Source organism: Ptychodera flava, chromosome 6, assembly GCF_041260155.1.
Source record: "Ptychodera flava strain L36383 chromosome 6, AS_Pfla_20210202, whole genome shotgun sequence".
Lineage (NCBI taxonomy): Eukaryota > Metazoa > Hemichordata > Enteropneusta > Ptychoderidae > Ptychodera > Ptychodera flava.
This window is the reverse complement of record NC_091933.1, coordinates 23,899,405-23,916,584: the sequence shown is the minus strand read 5'-3', so window position 1 is coordinate 23,916,584 and position 17,180 is coordinate 23,899,405. Positions and strand designations below refer to the sequence as shown.

General features: G+C 36.6%; 1 protein-coding gene across 1 annotated transcript in view; it reads right to left on the bottom strand.

The window, feature by feature from the left end:
- Positions 1–1,601: 1,601 nt before the first annotated feature.
- Positions 1,602–17,180, bottom strand: part of LOC139135244 (kelch domain-containing protein 10-like) — a 90,148-nt gene continuing 74,569 nt past the window's right edge. The window contains exon 7 of the mRNA XM_070702535.1: positions 1,602–5,568. Within this exon, the coding sequence (XP_070558636.1) occupies positions 5,353–5,568 (216 nt within the window). The 3' untranslated portion in view covers positions 1,602–5,352. The remainder of the gene's footprint in view (positions 5,569–17,180) is intronic.

Below are 17,180 nucleotides of genomic sequence, written 5' to 3'. Positions count from 1 at the left end.
ATGTTTTTTTTTTTTCGCCACTAGGATCTCTTAAGAGCTTTTTAAATCATGCTCACAATTTTGTCAAACACAGCGTTCACTTCAATGATGCTATAAAACGTGAAAGTTTGTGGCTTTTTACTAGATCCTTCCTTTTTTAATTTGTTCATAAATTTCATTTCATTACTGTCAACCATAGATAATTAAAATTTTGTAATTAGAAAAAATTGACTGCAACAAACTTCTTTTTCTCAAATCTTGTTTTCAAATGTATTGAGTCTGTCAACTAAAAACTGTGAAAGGCTGGCAAAAACACTCTGCAAAAATATTTTTCCACGGGTGCAGCCGAGGGGAAATGTAGTCTGAAGCAACGGTTTGCAGTAAGTTTGTATATTCCAAGGACTCTGAACTTCTTAAGTCAACTTGACATTGATGCCTATTTCATTGTGATTGAGAAGGACACAGAACAACCTGCCTTGAACAAAATCCCTTAATTAACAACTTCAAGGAAAAAAGAAGTGATCGCAGGGTCTGAGTATCCGTACATCTAGGGACTAATAAAAATAACAATACTGAGAAAGAGGACAAAAAAGTCATTAAGATATGTGTCTTTGATAAAATATTGCAGCTAACACTGCGGTAACTTAGATATTACAGAGTAAATTGAAAGAGAGTTTCTTGACAAAAGCTGAGATTTAGTCAGTTGAATATGACTGACCATGGTAATTTTTTGGGAATCTCAAATTCTTTGGATGTAGACAACAAGACCACTGAAAAAGTAGTCCACTACCTCGACAAATTCATAGATTTTGAGAAAAGCTGGCCTGAATTATATAAAAAAGCCCCTTTAACAAGTCAGGAGGTCCAGCAGGTGAAGGCTGGTTTGGCATTTGGAATGCCACTGGGCAAGGCAGACATCCCTTTTGTACGTCAGATACAATTGACAGCAAGCGCCGTCTCCCCTAGCGACTGGGAAATTGATGGGCCAACAATATGAGTTCAGGGCCATTTTGTGCGTAAAAAAAACAGTGCCCGGCGACACATCTTATGCACAATGAATACATGTGGGATGGCACAGCCGAGTGTTTTGATGTCCCTTTCTTTTTTCCATCTTGGGTCATCACTGGAGCATAATAGCCGTTGGAGTGCCATGATTGATGGCTTTGAACAAACTACAGACAGAAAAACTCACCGCACCGCCTGGGAAAACACGTAATAATGTATCATAGATGCTTATAGCCGGGACGACACACAGCTAAAAATAGAGACAAATAATGTATTTAAGTTGGTTCACGAGCCAACCAGGAGATTAAAAAATTTCAAGATATCTTACATCAATCTAGCTGCATTAGTCTTATCTGCTCCCTTTATCTATGTTACTTGAGGGATACATTTTTTTTGGTCATATTTTAGCTCCAAGCAAGAAGCATCCATACTACAAAATAACACAGACATGAGGATGCAGACATGTAAAAGTCGCTGATAACAACATACCGCCGTACAGCGGCCTTTTTAGTCAGGTCTTCTGATATTTTAATACTGTTATACAGATTTAAAATCTTTTAAACAAAAAAAAAATGATACTATCAAAGTTATTAACATTTCTTTTCTTCCATTTTTTTGGGTCAACTTCTCTCTTTGACTAGTTGCTCGCTAAAGGAATAGTAAAAACCATAGAAGCTACGCCTGCGTCTTGAATCTAATTCAACATTGTCTGAAAACTAGCACACATTGCAATGAAAACTGATTCGGAGGGGAACAAGGTCACTGAAAACATGTCGCCTAAACAGTAAAAAACCAACAAACTAAGTTTACATCAGAATATATATATATAGATATATGTCTTCCTATTTGGCAAGACCACTTTTAGATACTCTAAACTATGATTATAAATAGCACACAACCCTCTCTAACAGTAGCTTGCAAGCACTGAGTAAAAATATTAATTGCACTTGACATGTCAAACTTATTTACTCCCCCTAAGTTCCCAATGGTATTGCCCTAATACATTTCATCTGACCATAGAAAGCCAGGGGAATAGGAGATAATACATTAATTAAAAAGGTAGTTTGTGAATGAATTGATCAGAAGTCAACTACCCATAAATACGTGAGAATTTGAAAATTTTAAAATTTATTGAAGACAAACTGATGTACAGAGAAATGACTCAGGAGATTGAATCTTGGAAATCATTTCCCCGTTCTACAACGATCTGAGAGCGGAATGACAAGTCGGACATATAGATTTCGAAAAAGCGTAATTTTGATAATAAAACTGACTGGCAGCTATTTTTTTAAATTTGATGAATGATACGAAAGAAGTTTCAATGTTTTAAGGTTAGACATTAAATTTTCAGAAAAATATGGCCTGTTTATTATTATTATTACTTTTATACGCTACTTATATCCAACAGATCATTATCTATACACAGCAGCGTGACTTTGGGGATAATGGTGTTCCACAAAATATGCTTCACTGGTGTACAAGTATGGAACTGCATCATTGGGCTAATGTAGTATGTAGATGAGTAATTTAAAAGTAGTACTATTGGCTAACATAGAATTCGTAGTAACGAGATATAGGATTGGTTGATATAGACAAGCTGCAAATAACGTATCTTTTGATTGGCCAGTATGCAAATGGGAATCGTAGGCTACTAACAAGACGTGGGATTGGCTGATGTAGAATGTAAAACTAGAAGATATCTGATTGGCTACTATGGGATGTACATTGTGGTGCGTTTTACGTATGACCAGTCAATGTTGATCTGCACTCTGATTTCTGTACGTGAGTGACTGCGATGCATACAGGTATGATGCGGGCGGGATAAATGATCAGCTAGCTTTGTGATGAAGGTTTCATTATTGGATGATGTTGGAATATACACCTGAGAGACATTAGCAGGGAGAACATCAGACATGTGATCACTCAATGACGGACTACTGACTTAATACAACATGGGAATTGCAGATATTAACATGTCAACAGAGACGGATTGGCTTCTGAGGTGAAACAGTGCTCTCGCTAATCTGGATTATTTTCTGTTCCAAACAAGACGTTCATTTGTTTAGTTAAAATCTGGTCTCACATCCAGTTTGATTCAATTCAAACATTTTCAAACCATTATCTTACGGGATGTGACCGGTTTTCAGTTGGAATTTTGTCAGTGAGTTTAATACTCGACCCAAGTTTCATTAAAACCAGTTATGAAATGACATACAAATCTTACAGGGGTGGATTCAATATGTGAATTGGTAATCAAAGGGAAAAAAGACTGAAATACCAATATTTATATTCCGAAATGAACTTTTGCAGTGCTGAACATTTGCAGGGGTGGGCAACCCTTTCCAATATTTGTGGTAAAGTGATGCGAAATGTTACAATAGTAACAGCTGATGTGAAACGGACTAGTGACAACCACACTAAGAATGAATGGATCACACCTGACAGCCACTCTTATTTACCTCATGGACATTTTTCACATTTTGCTCGACACTAAGTGATCCTGTCGTCGGATATTAAAACCTAGCACATCTACATCAGCCAATCACAAACACTTGTCAATTTGTCTCTTGGTATTGTTGATAACAATGGATAAATTTCAGAGTTACAGGTCATTACGGTAAACCAAACACATTACAGTAACTTGGCAAGAGAGTGCTATGAAGATTAGCTGATATGCATGAAGTTTGAATGTGTCATTTGACTGATTTTGGCTGCTCAGAAGAAGTTGGTGGTTATGCCGATATTGAAGAATTTATGATATATTCTGGAATTAAAATGAGTAAATTTGAGCCAATATGCCTTAGACTGCAGTCTAAACACTGACAGGAAGTGACATATCTCATTGCAAACTACCAACACACAAAGCATCAACATTGCTTCTAGCGAGCAGGTACTTATATGGAAATGGATTGATAAACCACAAATTCCCTAACACTTTGAACTCTGCTATTACACATTCAACACATCAAAGACATCTTAGTCCACAGCGTCAAACTTTGGCCACACATTAGAAAAAAAATCACTTGACTGCATTCAAATAGCACTCAAATGCAGCTTCACACTCAAATGATATGTTCTGTCTTATTTGTAACAAAACTACAAAATGTCACTTGCTAGGAAAACAAAAAAACATGTTTCATGAAATTATTTCATTTTGTACTTTCTTAGAATCACCTACAATGCTATTTTCCCGCGCATGAAATGACTACATAGTGTAGATATGGACCATTCTATTAAAAAAACACCAACTCACTATCAGCGCAACATTTGTGGGCACTTTTTGCTTCCAAAGTCCTGCACAAAGTTTAACCTTTCAGTGTTATACAATGGTACAAAACCCTAGTGTTTATCATGGAAAGACTTGGAACTCTCTACACCAAAATGGGTGGGGGAGGGTGTGTGAAAGAGTCAATTATCCTATAGGAGCGGTGATATTTTGATTAGTGCTTTTCTACAACGTGCTTCAAAACTGAAGCAAAAAGTTTAAAATGTGATAAAATCAAGGGCTAATATATCATATGCTTTCTATGATAATTTTTTTTTCTTGTTTTTGCTTTCAGCCTTGTTCTGATGTCACTTAGTTGACAAAAATTTTGATTTGCTTGTCATGAGAAAGCACATTAACTCAGTCCATTTTGTATAAAGTCAACCATACTGAACATGGAAATAGCTAATATAGTGAAATGTCGACAGTCTTTGGACCACAACATTGACACTAAAGTTCATCACAAAAAAATCCTGAAAATTCTGTTTTTTGTAAAAGTTTACAAATGAGAATTTCATAAAAGATGGCTTAAAGTTTGAGGTGTTTGTTGTTGATATAATTCTCTCTCCATAATTCTGATGATTCAATCCTCGGTGGCTGAATAAATTTGCTGAGAAAATGGTCCTGCTGGTGGAGAGACGATGATCGCAATTTTTTATTTCAAGTGATGACAATTTTGTAATCACAGAGTGTGCCCGATGTGTGCGTGTTCAGTAGCATGGAGTGTGTGAAAGGCAATGATACAGAAGTGTGTGTGATAGTGCTTGTGGTGGTGGTAGTGCCAGTCTGGTTTAAGAGGAGGGTGGAGAGAGATGCTGTTGAGGGGACCTCCCTACCGGTATGCTACTGAAAGTCTGTAAAACACAGCACTGCAGCATTTGAGAAAAAAATCTAAACATTTGAAAATTTGAAACATGAATTGGCATCTGACTGCACTAATTTAACCCCCTCACAGCAAATCAGTACTAGGAAGGCAGATGTGTAAAAATGGCCCAGAGTCCTGTAACAATCGATAAAATCACCACCATCAAGCTGTCACACTCCACATTATGGATTTCATTTCTTTTCCTTCTTTTCTGCTTCCGTAAATCTTGATGCCTTGATCAATGCTTTTGGATGCGCTCCACCAGCTGCCTGGGAATGCCAAGCGATATCAGAGTAGAATGAGAGAGTTTGTCAAGTCTGGGTATAAGTGAGGACACTTTGAACCAGCTGATTTCCAGCAGGGTCGGTACGTACAGCCATATCCTATAAAGTTCGGCCGTTCTCTCATCTCCGTATATGGACGTCACACCTCCATGGATGTACATGCAACCGGCCTGCAAAAACACAAACATTCAAATGAAAAAGAAATAAGCGATGACAATAATGTAACAGCTTTGTCATATCATGTAGAAGTCTACAAGTGATGTAGCGGTACAACATCAGAAAAACAAACCCAGGGAAAATCATAGGATTTTGTGGAAAATAAAGCCTGCAATTTCAAAGCTGAAAAAAACATAGAAGTGATTATGTATTTCACTAAGAACATTCAATAAATGATGCCTTAATGTAAACTAATGTACATGGGAGTATCTCTTTATGCAAATCATAATATTGAGGTAGATTGCACCCGGGGGACAGACATTTGGATTCCCAAACTTTTACAAGGCCTTTTTAGTCTACCGCTTGGGGGGCTCGTTTTGACGCTCATGAAGTAGATATAGTTTTCATTGGTTTAGTTTTACAAAAATTGAAAATCAATTTTTCCCATAGCAGTTATGAAGTGCAGGGATGGCGGCCATTTTGAATTTCAAGCGTCAGTAAATATTGGGTGAATTGTTTCTCTAGTACCAGTTTGTTTCCGCATGATGACCTTACATTTTTATTTTTTGATTTCGGAAGGGAATGGTTAATGGTTTTCTTCTAGAAAGTTTAAGCAAAGTTGAAGTCTTTATATTTTGAGGCATGTGCTTCACATCATCTTTCAGACGACATACAAGACTTTAAAGTTCTAGTATCATGCCAGTGGTCAGTGTTCAAATACCTATGGGTAATTTCATTATTTTTTTTTATGGTTTTTTTTTTATGTCAACAACAGTTTCTTGTTCTACTTCCCAAATGCATGTTGAGATACGCAGTATTCAGCTTGTCAACTCAGCCTGTACATGAACAGATTGTATTGTTATTGTGACATGTGAATCATAGACTGGATTAAAATACAGACATACACAAGAACAGTGCACTGTTAATACACACACAGATGCTGTACAGACAAGCTGAATAATCGTTACTTCAACGTGATTTGGGGAGTAGAATAAGAAGTTGCCGCTGACTTACAAAACAAAAATAGTGAAAAAAAGCTTCAAAAGCTAGAGCTACTGTCCCATTAAACCAATCAGCACAAGGTTTGAAGAGATTAAAATCTTGATGATCACAAAGCAAAATAGGAAGTGTTCAAATAAGCGACAAAAACTAGACATAGACCCTTCTATGATGGTTTGTACGTGAGTGAGTGTGTGAGAGATTGAATTTCTTGGACGTCTCGGATTCACATCTGTCCAGGCGGCACCAGCTAACTGATATCCTAATCTGTTCTTCAACTAAACCTTCTGTTCCTTGATCATCTAATCAAATAAACGATAGACCCACTTCCCTTTTTATTTCATTTTCACAGATCAGGTTTAAGTGTAATCTGGCATTCCGTTTACAGTTCCTCGATTCTCTGCTAATTTCCTCTGTCGCTGCCTGAGATTACCATCGCTTACATGCCGGGGGTCCCTTGGTGATGCCCGCCGACTGCATTCAAATGGCCGGTGTCTGCGGTAGCGGCGGACACTGCAGACACGGCCAGAATTATTGCAGAGTGACCATCTACCGCCTGTGTGCACACAGACCTGATTGGCAACCTGGAGGGACAACAGCGAAGTAACCGCTTCACTGATCCGCAAGGCTTGAGATTTTCCGGTCGTCGACAAAGACAACCAACTGGACAGAATACCATCTAATTTCCTGGCATCAGTTTTCTTGTACAATATTTGCATACAGAGAGAAACTCTAACAAATAGACTATTACAGAACAACATTGATTTATCATTGCTGTTTAATTTTGCCTGCTATGCCAAGCAGGAGACTGAAGGGCATAAGGTATCCCTTGAAGTTGAAGTCACTTCTTTAAATGGCCCTTGTCATTGTGCTGCAAAACACTGTCTCAATTCATAAAATCCATAAGTCACTCTCACACTTTTATCAAAGATACAGTGCTGTTGCAGCTACCTAGGACCACTTTCACGTCATTTACAATATCACCATTCATGAAAAAAACTGTCTACAAGACATCCTTGCAATCAATATTATTACCAGCCTTTTCATAAAATGCAGATAGGAGAAAGTCCATGGTGAAAATAATCACTAATTTATGAAAGTGACATTATTTTTTGGTAGGAATATTAGGATATTCTGTATGTTTCTCAATACCATATGCCTTTTACTTTTGGTGTTTAACTGTTTTGACAAATAAAATGCCTCTCTCACACCCCCTCTAAAACATAGGGCCAAAGTCCCTGAAGCTACTATAGACATGGATACAAAATTAAGTATTTCCTGACTGTATGAAATTATCTCACTAAGGTCATCCTAGGGACATGTAAACCAAATATTAAAGCTGTCTGACCAGCGGTTTTGAAAAAACAAGCGACTCAACAGTTGACAGAGCTCTGCTGTGTTATGTAGAGAATAACCTTTTGTGACACATGTATTGATGAAGAAGGTGGATATCTTTGATAGCTCATTTCAGGATGGCCTGACCAAAAATGGAAAAAATTCTGTAAAAATACAGATTTGCATATTTCATCAGACTATATTAGTCTATGATAGCAAATAAACGAGAGTTAATTACATTCTAATTAAAGTAAACAAGACTTGCTTAAATCAAGATTTACGTCATAAAAAAACAGCATATCTGTCAGGTTATAAAGAATCTTGAGCTGGTTATCTTTTAATATCAGTATTTTCATCCTATTAACCAAGCACATTTTAACTTTCAAATTAACATTGTAAGTAAGTTCTGTTGAATAAGTTGAGACTGTACGTACTCAGAGAAAGCACACTGAAGAGACAAATGTTTGTAACTTAAGAAGTTCAAGGTCATCAAAAGCATTATATGGAATCATGTTACACTTTCATTGCATAGCACATGAGGAATCTTACAGCCCAGCTTTACCATAAAAACCCTATCACTTTGACCACTCTTTCAATTGACCACTCTATTTTTTTCCTCAAAAAGTAATCTTATTTTATCCTTACCAACTCAACCATAAATGGAAATTAGAACTTTCTCTATCTCTATTTATTTGACCACCCTATCATGACAAACTATTATGAGCAATTTCTTTTAGATAACATAAATGGTGGTTCAGAATATATCAAAGTTGGGATTCAGGAAAGTTGCCTTTACATGTTTTAATCCTCAATTCACTATGAACTGTCAAAAAAAGTTGAACTTTCTGATAATTCCACACTAAAATTATTTTGGCTTTGATGATTTCCTAATTAATTTAATTATTTAAAATCATATTAATTATTTTTTTCTGGGTGAATTGATAGGGTTTATACAGTACAAGAATTACATACAATGTAAGTCAAACTTTGACCAAAAATGACAAAAAATTCCTTAAAAATACACATTTGCATATTTCATCACAATTTGAACAAATCTAAGTTGGGTTATCCCTAGGGACCTGTATACCAAATAACAAAGCTGTCTGACCAGCGGTTATGAAGAAGAAGATTTTTTACCAAAAACGCCTTTTTTGGCATTAATTTGCCTATTTTCAACAATATCAAAAAATTCAAAAAAATAATTTCTCAAAATCATTTTTTCTATCTACACAACAAATATCAAATCAGTAAGTACTGCGGTTCTCAAGATATTTGAGTGGACGGACGCCTCACAAACGGACATACATACATACATACATACATACATACAGACTGACGCCGGACGGATACCCATCCCAATAGCTTCTATAGATTATAGTCTATAGTTGCTAAAAAGTATAGAAACTGGCCGAGAAATCACTGTTCTTCACACGGACTTGTCACTAGAAAGAAAACATTTGCAGATGGAAGTCAGAGTTTCCTGATTGACGGAGTGTAATATTATCCAAGAACTTATTTGATGATTGCGATACACGTATCAATTGAAATGTGTGGAAATTTCTTTTTGAAATTTGATGGAACTGTTGAAAAATCAGTTGTGATACGGTAATCAAAAATCGTGTTATCAGTTGAGAAACCGTCTCTCTTGCAGTAAATTGCAACCCTCTCCCAAACGGCGTATCCTTGACCTTATCAAACACAGGTGACTATATCATCTCAGAGATCGTCTGAAATTGACTGCTTTCAGCTCCACATGGCACGCAGTATCCAAAGAATCTCAATTAACTGTAAACTTCCCCTTGACGTAGGGTGAATAAATTATCACAGCTCTAGAGCAGGACACAAGACTTGAACGTTAACTTGACTCTCACAGTAAGTCAGTTTTCACAAAATACCAACTGAATCCGCAACAATGCAGTACACTATCCCCTGATTGTCCTCTGGAAGTGTTTAAACTTTGAGGAAAGATTGCATTTGTTTTGATTACAGGTTAATTTCCTACCTAGCGATTAACTGCCATTCGGGCAACACCTAGGGTGGATATTTGCATATATATGTGCTCGGGAAACAATATTTATTGATTTGATACACAGGATGCCACCGGCTCTCTCTCGCTCTTGCAGTTTGTAAATCATGGGAAAGATGAGAAGCAGCGGCATTTTCATTACAGCCAACAGCTAAAATACATCCACTTGCGGTTACTCCCAACATATCAAAAATTCGTCACTCTTGAAAAGTCTAAACGCTAAGTGCACAGCATATTTCACAATTTCATGCACTTAATTATCAAATATTTTCCAATTCACAGCAACTTACTCCAGCCACTGCATGTAATGAGAAAGCCTAATTTCTGAATGATACCAAATTTCTTTATTATTGTTACGGCAAGAAGTTGGGCAGCAATTTAGAACTAATTTGGAAAATATGTTCTGTTACTGTCTTCAAACCTGTTTTCTTAATCAAGTCGTAAATCTACCACTGAAAGTCGTTTTGTCACGTCCAAGAATCGAGTTGTTTCCGTTGATAGATAGATTACAGAGGCATTGCTCTCTCATGTTTTCCAATATGGTGTGTAAATTTGCTGCCAGGAGAAGCTGATAAAAAACACAAATGGCCTTCAACCACATTGACCCATTCCTAAAAATCCACGGGCACTGCACCAATTCAGCTGCACTTGAGTAGATTTTGTCCGGTGATAGTTAGAATCCCTGGAAATTGTAGTCTGGACTATTACACAAACTCATATAAAATTCACAGTTTGCAAATATGACAAGAGTACAGTTCCATGTCAAAAATTGTGATGAAAAATGCTAACGACAAAATGATAACAATGCAGAGCGTATGCCAGGCATTTATTACTGCATTTTTTTAATATGACGGCGCAATCACCCTGACATTAGCAAAATTTGCATTTTTCACGATACAATAGCCTGTCCTAATTTCATCGAAGCCGTCAAAAGATTTGCATCCTGTTGAAAAGGCAGCTGGTGTGTTCTGTAATAGATGATATGCCATCAAAAGTTGCTAGACAAGAGCTATACATTGAAGGTTAGAGACCACACTCGGGCCAACTTCATTCTCCTTCCAAACGTTCAAAATAACCTGTGAAACAGATGGACGTTTTTCAATTCGGGTCTTGACCCTCTTCAACAATAACTGAACAGTTGTTTTCATGCACATTAAAGGGAAGACAGAAAGATCTTAATGGGGGAGGCATTTTCGTGACTGTGTAAAAAAGTTGATTTGCATTTCAATATTAAAATGGCATGTTTAAATTTAGTGTGTTCCAGTTGTAAGCTTCAGCTATGGAAAATAGTCTGTCACCCAGCATTGGAAATGGGAGAGAAGTTCGGATGTCTGTTATCGTGTGAACAGGGATCTGTTGATCATCATGAAGGGTTCAAAAATATCACTACGACCTTGACTATATCCTGTCATGAACGTCACACTTTTGTGGTTTCTTAGCAACAAAGGTAATTGGAAGGGCTCACATTCAAAATTTTTCTTGCGGTGATTGCCACAGCGGAAGACGTCCAAGTTCACAAGATGCGTCATTACCTCACTGCAAGGAAACCATGGATGGACCCACCTCCTTCCGATGGGACGGTCAGTTTCTGTACTAACATAAGACGTTGAGTTTAGTGAAAGTCTAAGTGTAGAATCAACCAGTTATTATTTGAGCTGGAAAACTTTCCAAAGCACGGGCAAAATTGTGATGCATAATACAGATTTGCACTTGCCGAGGCTGGACACTGCAAGACCATTTTGAGCTGTTTGACATATGGTCAAATTATACAGTGACAGTTTAATGAAATCCATACATTTTTATCTGTTTTTAATTATAACATTGACTAAATTAAGATTAATGTATCAATGTAATTATGAAGACTAATCAAAGGAAGTCTGCTTGTTAAACAGCGACATTTGTCTTCATGACTTGCTTCAATGTCAAAATGGCTTAATACTTTTCAAGATCAAAGATGTATTAATATGCATCCATGTCGGCATATTTCAGAACAAACGGAAAGAAATAAGAATGACAACCTGACTGGAGCAAGTTGCATGTTCTTGGAAAATTCATGCTTTTTCATGATATTTTAGACAAATTTTTGCTCAAGGTATATGAACGTCAAGTGAATGTGGAATTTTCAGAGGCAGGTCCATATCACCACATCTGTACTGCACTGTCTCAAAGAAAAAAGTCTTTTTTTTAATGTCATATATGAATGAAATGCTAATGAGAACCATAAATGATAAACTATCGACCAATCAGAGTGCAGTGCAATCAGCACTACAATGCCTACTGACCATAGATATACTTCCCCACTACACGGAAGATACATCCAACTTTGACATCACCTGACCATAGATATACTTCCACACTACACACACGGAAGATACACCCAACTTTGACATCACCTTTCAGAAAGTAACATGTGCCAGTGTAGATTTTTCTCTCGACTGCGCGATTGCGCCAATTGCGCATTTCGAGCCTTTTTCTGCCCTTTGAAAGTTACTGACTGCGCGAAAATCGCGCACAAAACACAGCACGCACGTCCGTATGATGGTGACCCAAGCGCACTGTGTAGTGACCTGTAAATTTGCCGTTATTCCCCCGGAAAAGACAAAATATCGCCTGTCATTCAATTTTGGTGACGTGATAACGTGGAGTGTACGCATCGAAAAGAAAACACAGTAACTGAGTAAAGGACATAGTTGTGCTTCAGTCTCCATGGATCCGTGCCATGCATTTTATGTTCATGTTTTGATAGGATATGTTGTTTGGGCCCAATGTCATTAGTAAGCATTAAAAATACTGCCCCCTCAAATGTCAAGTTGCCCCCTAATTTTGATGAATGGGGCAGAAATTGCCCGCTTCGGTGAGCATGCAGAGAAAATACTGCCAGTGTAGATTTGCTTACATATTCTACTGTGTATCTTGCCAAACATTTTTAAAAACAATTTTTTGATGAGCTGTCACTTTTCTCATCAGCATGCATTTGCCACAATTTAGGTCACTTATAGACATACTACTATTTATAAAAAATGTTGAAATTGCCAAAAATTGTGAGTTTTTATGCAACATCACCTTAATAACCAATGAAAATAGTACAAAGGTGAAAATTTTACATGTTTTAACTAGAAACCATCTGGTCTGCAGCAACATTCAAACAAAACTTACTCCTAATGTACACATTCTATACCTGACTAAAATTTTGCATTATTGTGACAAAGAAGATAGAGACACATGCTCACAGTTTGGATTGTCAAAATAATATCTGGTAATGTACTAACACTCTACCACATCCAAAGATACAATAAGCATTGAGTTGAAATCATGATGGAGGGTGGCACTTTCATGTGTAAGTCAAGTGGTGATGTGTTTTTGTAGCTTCTTCCCATACACAGAGCTTGTGTACATCCTGCTGCACAGCAAGTATACTCAAAAGAATAAAAAAATAAATGAATAAATAATGCTGAATCACGTGCTATGAAAGCAGTAATGATAATTTTTCTACAGTGCAATAGCAAGAAAATTTTGTAATATTCTGCATTGCCGGTAGAATGCTCCTAGAGGACAGCTATTCTGTCACTCAATTTTTTCAATACTTCTCCGGACTGCTGCCTATGGGAGATTATTTTAAAGCTCTTGGTGTACGAAACATTTTCACCTTGCTTGGTTTTTCAAAAATCAAAAAATTCATGTTTCCCCAGGGATGGCAGCCATTTTGAATTTTAAATATTGATAAATATAAGGCAATTTGTTTGTCTATTACCAATTGAAACTTTGTATGTTGACCCTTGATTTTTATTCTTGATTTGGTACAGACTAAAGTATATAGTTGAAAATTACATTGAGGAAAGTTTGAGCAAAAGTTTAAGTCTTTCACTTTTGAGGCGCAAAATTGAACACACCTGTTCAATATTATATTATAGCTGCAGTAATAGAGCGCGAAGCCACTGCAGTGAACTGCAATAAAACTGCTTACACTAATTAGTTTCAGCTGTAGCCGTGGCCACTTTGGTGTTGAACAAGGCTACTTTATAAAGACCAAAAAGTCTGCTTGTACAAAGGCAAAACTAGCTCTGTCTGAGGCTCGAGTTGTAAATGAGAGTTTACGATTGGCACCCTGTGTTCAAGATTAAGATACAATGTAACATTACCATGCACTGGTCCATATACAAATCTTTTTTGTTTCAACTTCCCCAGACAAACTGTCTGCATGGGACATAGGACATACAATGTTGTCGACTTTGCCAGCTGGCTACAACTGAAACTAATTAGTGTGAGCAGTTTTATTGCAGTTCACTGCAGTGGCTTCGCGCTCTATTACTGAAAAGGGTAATATTATAGCTGCTGTGGAAAATGCGACGAGAAACTAACCAGACCCTCAGGATATTATTTACACTGGGAGTACCATGGCAGAGAAAAACAGTCACACCAGCAACAGTGCGCATTATGCGCATCATGGAAATGATATTAAGCTGACGCCACTCTGCATGTTAAATATAGTATGCATTATGCCTGTATAATCAAAGGAATATTTAGAAACGATATGTTCACAACAATTTTGCCAGTTGCGTGACAAAGAGTCGTCCCATGCAATTTAAGCAAACAACAGATATAAAAAGTGTAATTCTGGTAAAAAATGGCAAAGATCAAGTCATTAATCTTTGTTTTGCATCTTGATCATAAATTTTACAAATGTTATCCGGGACGTTAATGTTCCCATAATCTGTCACATCATCAAGGGGATTGTGGGTAAGTTTTGCCTACGACGTGTTTAATATTTCAGCATGACACTCTGTGCATCATAAATCTTATATCATATTTCACAAAAAAAATTGCATATGCATGTTGTTGATGGCAGCTTGGTTTGAGAATTTACGCACGAATCAGCATTGACAATGATGAATTGAATTTGTTCCTGGCTCTGTCATTTTTTGCCATCAATTATACAAAACAAAGCTACACTTTGGTTTTTATCTGTCTTAATAATCTCTTGGTGATTTTATCGAGTATGTCTAGATTCACTGCTCTCAGCTGAAAAAACATGGAGAAAATCTTCATCTTTATAAATTTGTGTCAAAAGTGACAAAAATGAAAAGACTTTTTCAGGGTATTTCATTGCACTGAGCGCGTTATCTAAATATCTAGTTATTTTTTTGTAGTTGACAGAGGTTTTGTCTAGTATTTGAATTGACAACATTTTCATTGTTTATGCATAATGAGTGGGACACAATTGATAATTTTCAATTTCTGGTTTGTTGATTTGGATTGGATTGTACTTGTTGAATCTTTTCACTAAATTATGTACTGCTAACTATCATTATTTTTTTAAGACTCATAAATGTATGTCACAACGCTAAAAGTATGAGAATTATTATCTGTATCTATGGTAGAACATGATGCATTTAGAACCCCATTGCTTAATCATCATTTGGGACAGGATAGATTGGTTGTCATTACTGACCATAAGCTTTGATTTGCATCCTGCTGTGAAAAAAAAAAATTTCAAAGGGGTATTGAAATACAAATACATAAAACGAACACCGGAGATGAATACTCATCATTTTATAATATTAGCATTCCCTCCGATATCAATCTCCAATATCAACATAAAGTCACGAAAACCAACAACGATAATTGGGTTATTCCATTGTAATTGCTGGTAAATGCAGGGAAGACATAATTAATCAAGGCTGTTACCGCACACTCCCCAATGTAATTCACACCATAATGTGTGACCTGTATTTGACTCGTTTTTGTTTCTTATACGATGAAATTATGTTCAATTTTACAACTCTCAAAAAATTAACGGAGTCAAAAACCACCGGCACTTAAACAGAGATCACAATGTTTCATCGGTGAAACCACATTGAAAAATATTACAATGAAAGGAGATTTTATAGATGTTTTCCGCTTAACACAATAAATTGCAAAACAAAGAAGAATATTTTATATAGATCTGTACAGTTTGAATGACTACTCCACATATAGACTTACACGAACAATATGGTCTAACAGGTGGAAGGCTTTGGAAGCACGTTTATTCTGTCAATACCCAAGTTCAAGTTCATTTGTGGCTGATAGAGATAGCAGGTCAGCGTCCTATCTCAAAAGGCAGTGGTCATTTTTCAGGTTAAACGCACGGCAGAGAGCGGTCTCTGTTTATGAGTTTAAACCTGGAATTACTGATTTATGAATTTTTGACCTGGATTTACCGATAAATGTGAAAGGAAGATTAATTGCAATAGCACACTGAAACCTGAATCAGCCCTTCCTATGGGTCCACCTTATGTATTAATGACGCATGCCACTATGTTTTTTTCCATTGGTATATATGCATACTGGAAGGCAGGTTTGGAGATTTGGCAAAATATCCCTGGATCTGCGTCAAGGTATCGGATATCCTTGTTAAATTGAGAAGACCGGAGTTCAGATTGCTTATGCTGGGATGTGCAGCACACACGATACATATTTTAAATCATAGCCGGCAGATACAGATTATGACTGACTATTGGAAAATATGACTTTAAATGTCAGGAGATTACTGAGCCATACTTCCGAAGATGAAATTTCAGAAGCCAAAGATCACTTGTATAGTGCTCCATATCAAAGACAAAAGCTTTTTCATTCTTGCAAAGTTTCAGAGAGTGTACAACAGGTCACAAGATCCGTAAAGGATACTGCATCGAGAGTAATTTTATTGTCAAACTTTCAAGGATGTATGTCATTATATCTGGGGGTATTTTTTTCATCAATGGGGGTAAATTATTTTTGTTTGAAATTGGACCAGAATTTCCAAGTGATTACGGCTGTCAATCAGACTCAGGGTAATAGATGTACAGAAGAAACAATGAAAACAAATGTATTAGGTCTATGATCAAGTATGATTGGTTTACAATCCAATATGGTGATTCTACAATCGAAAGAATTGGGTTTACAACAACAACGAACACAAATGTATTGGGTTTACAATCAAGTATTATGGGTTTAGAATCCTTTATGCTGATTTTATAATCAAAAGCATTTGGTTTACAACAACAAAGAACGCAAATATATCGAGTTTACAATGAAGTATGATGGGTTTACAATCAAATATAACACGGATTGTACAATCAAAAGCATTGGGTTCTATATACAAACACAATGATAACAAATTTCTTGGGTTTATATACAGTCATTTAGTCAAGTATGATGGGTTTATACAGTCAACCGACAGTGGTGATTTTACAATCCAAAGCATTGGATTAACAAAATAAATTGACATAGACAGAAGAGGTCAAC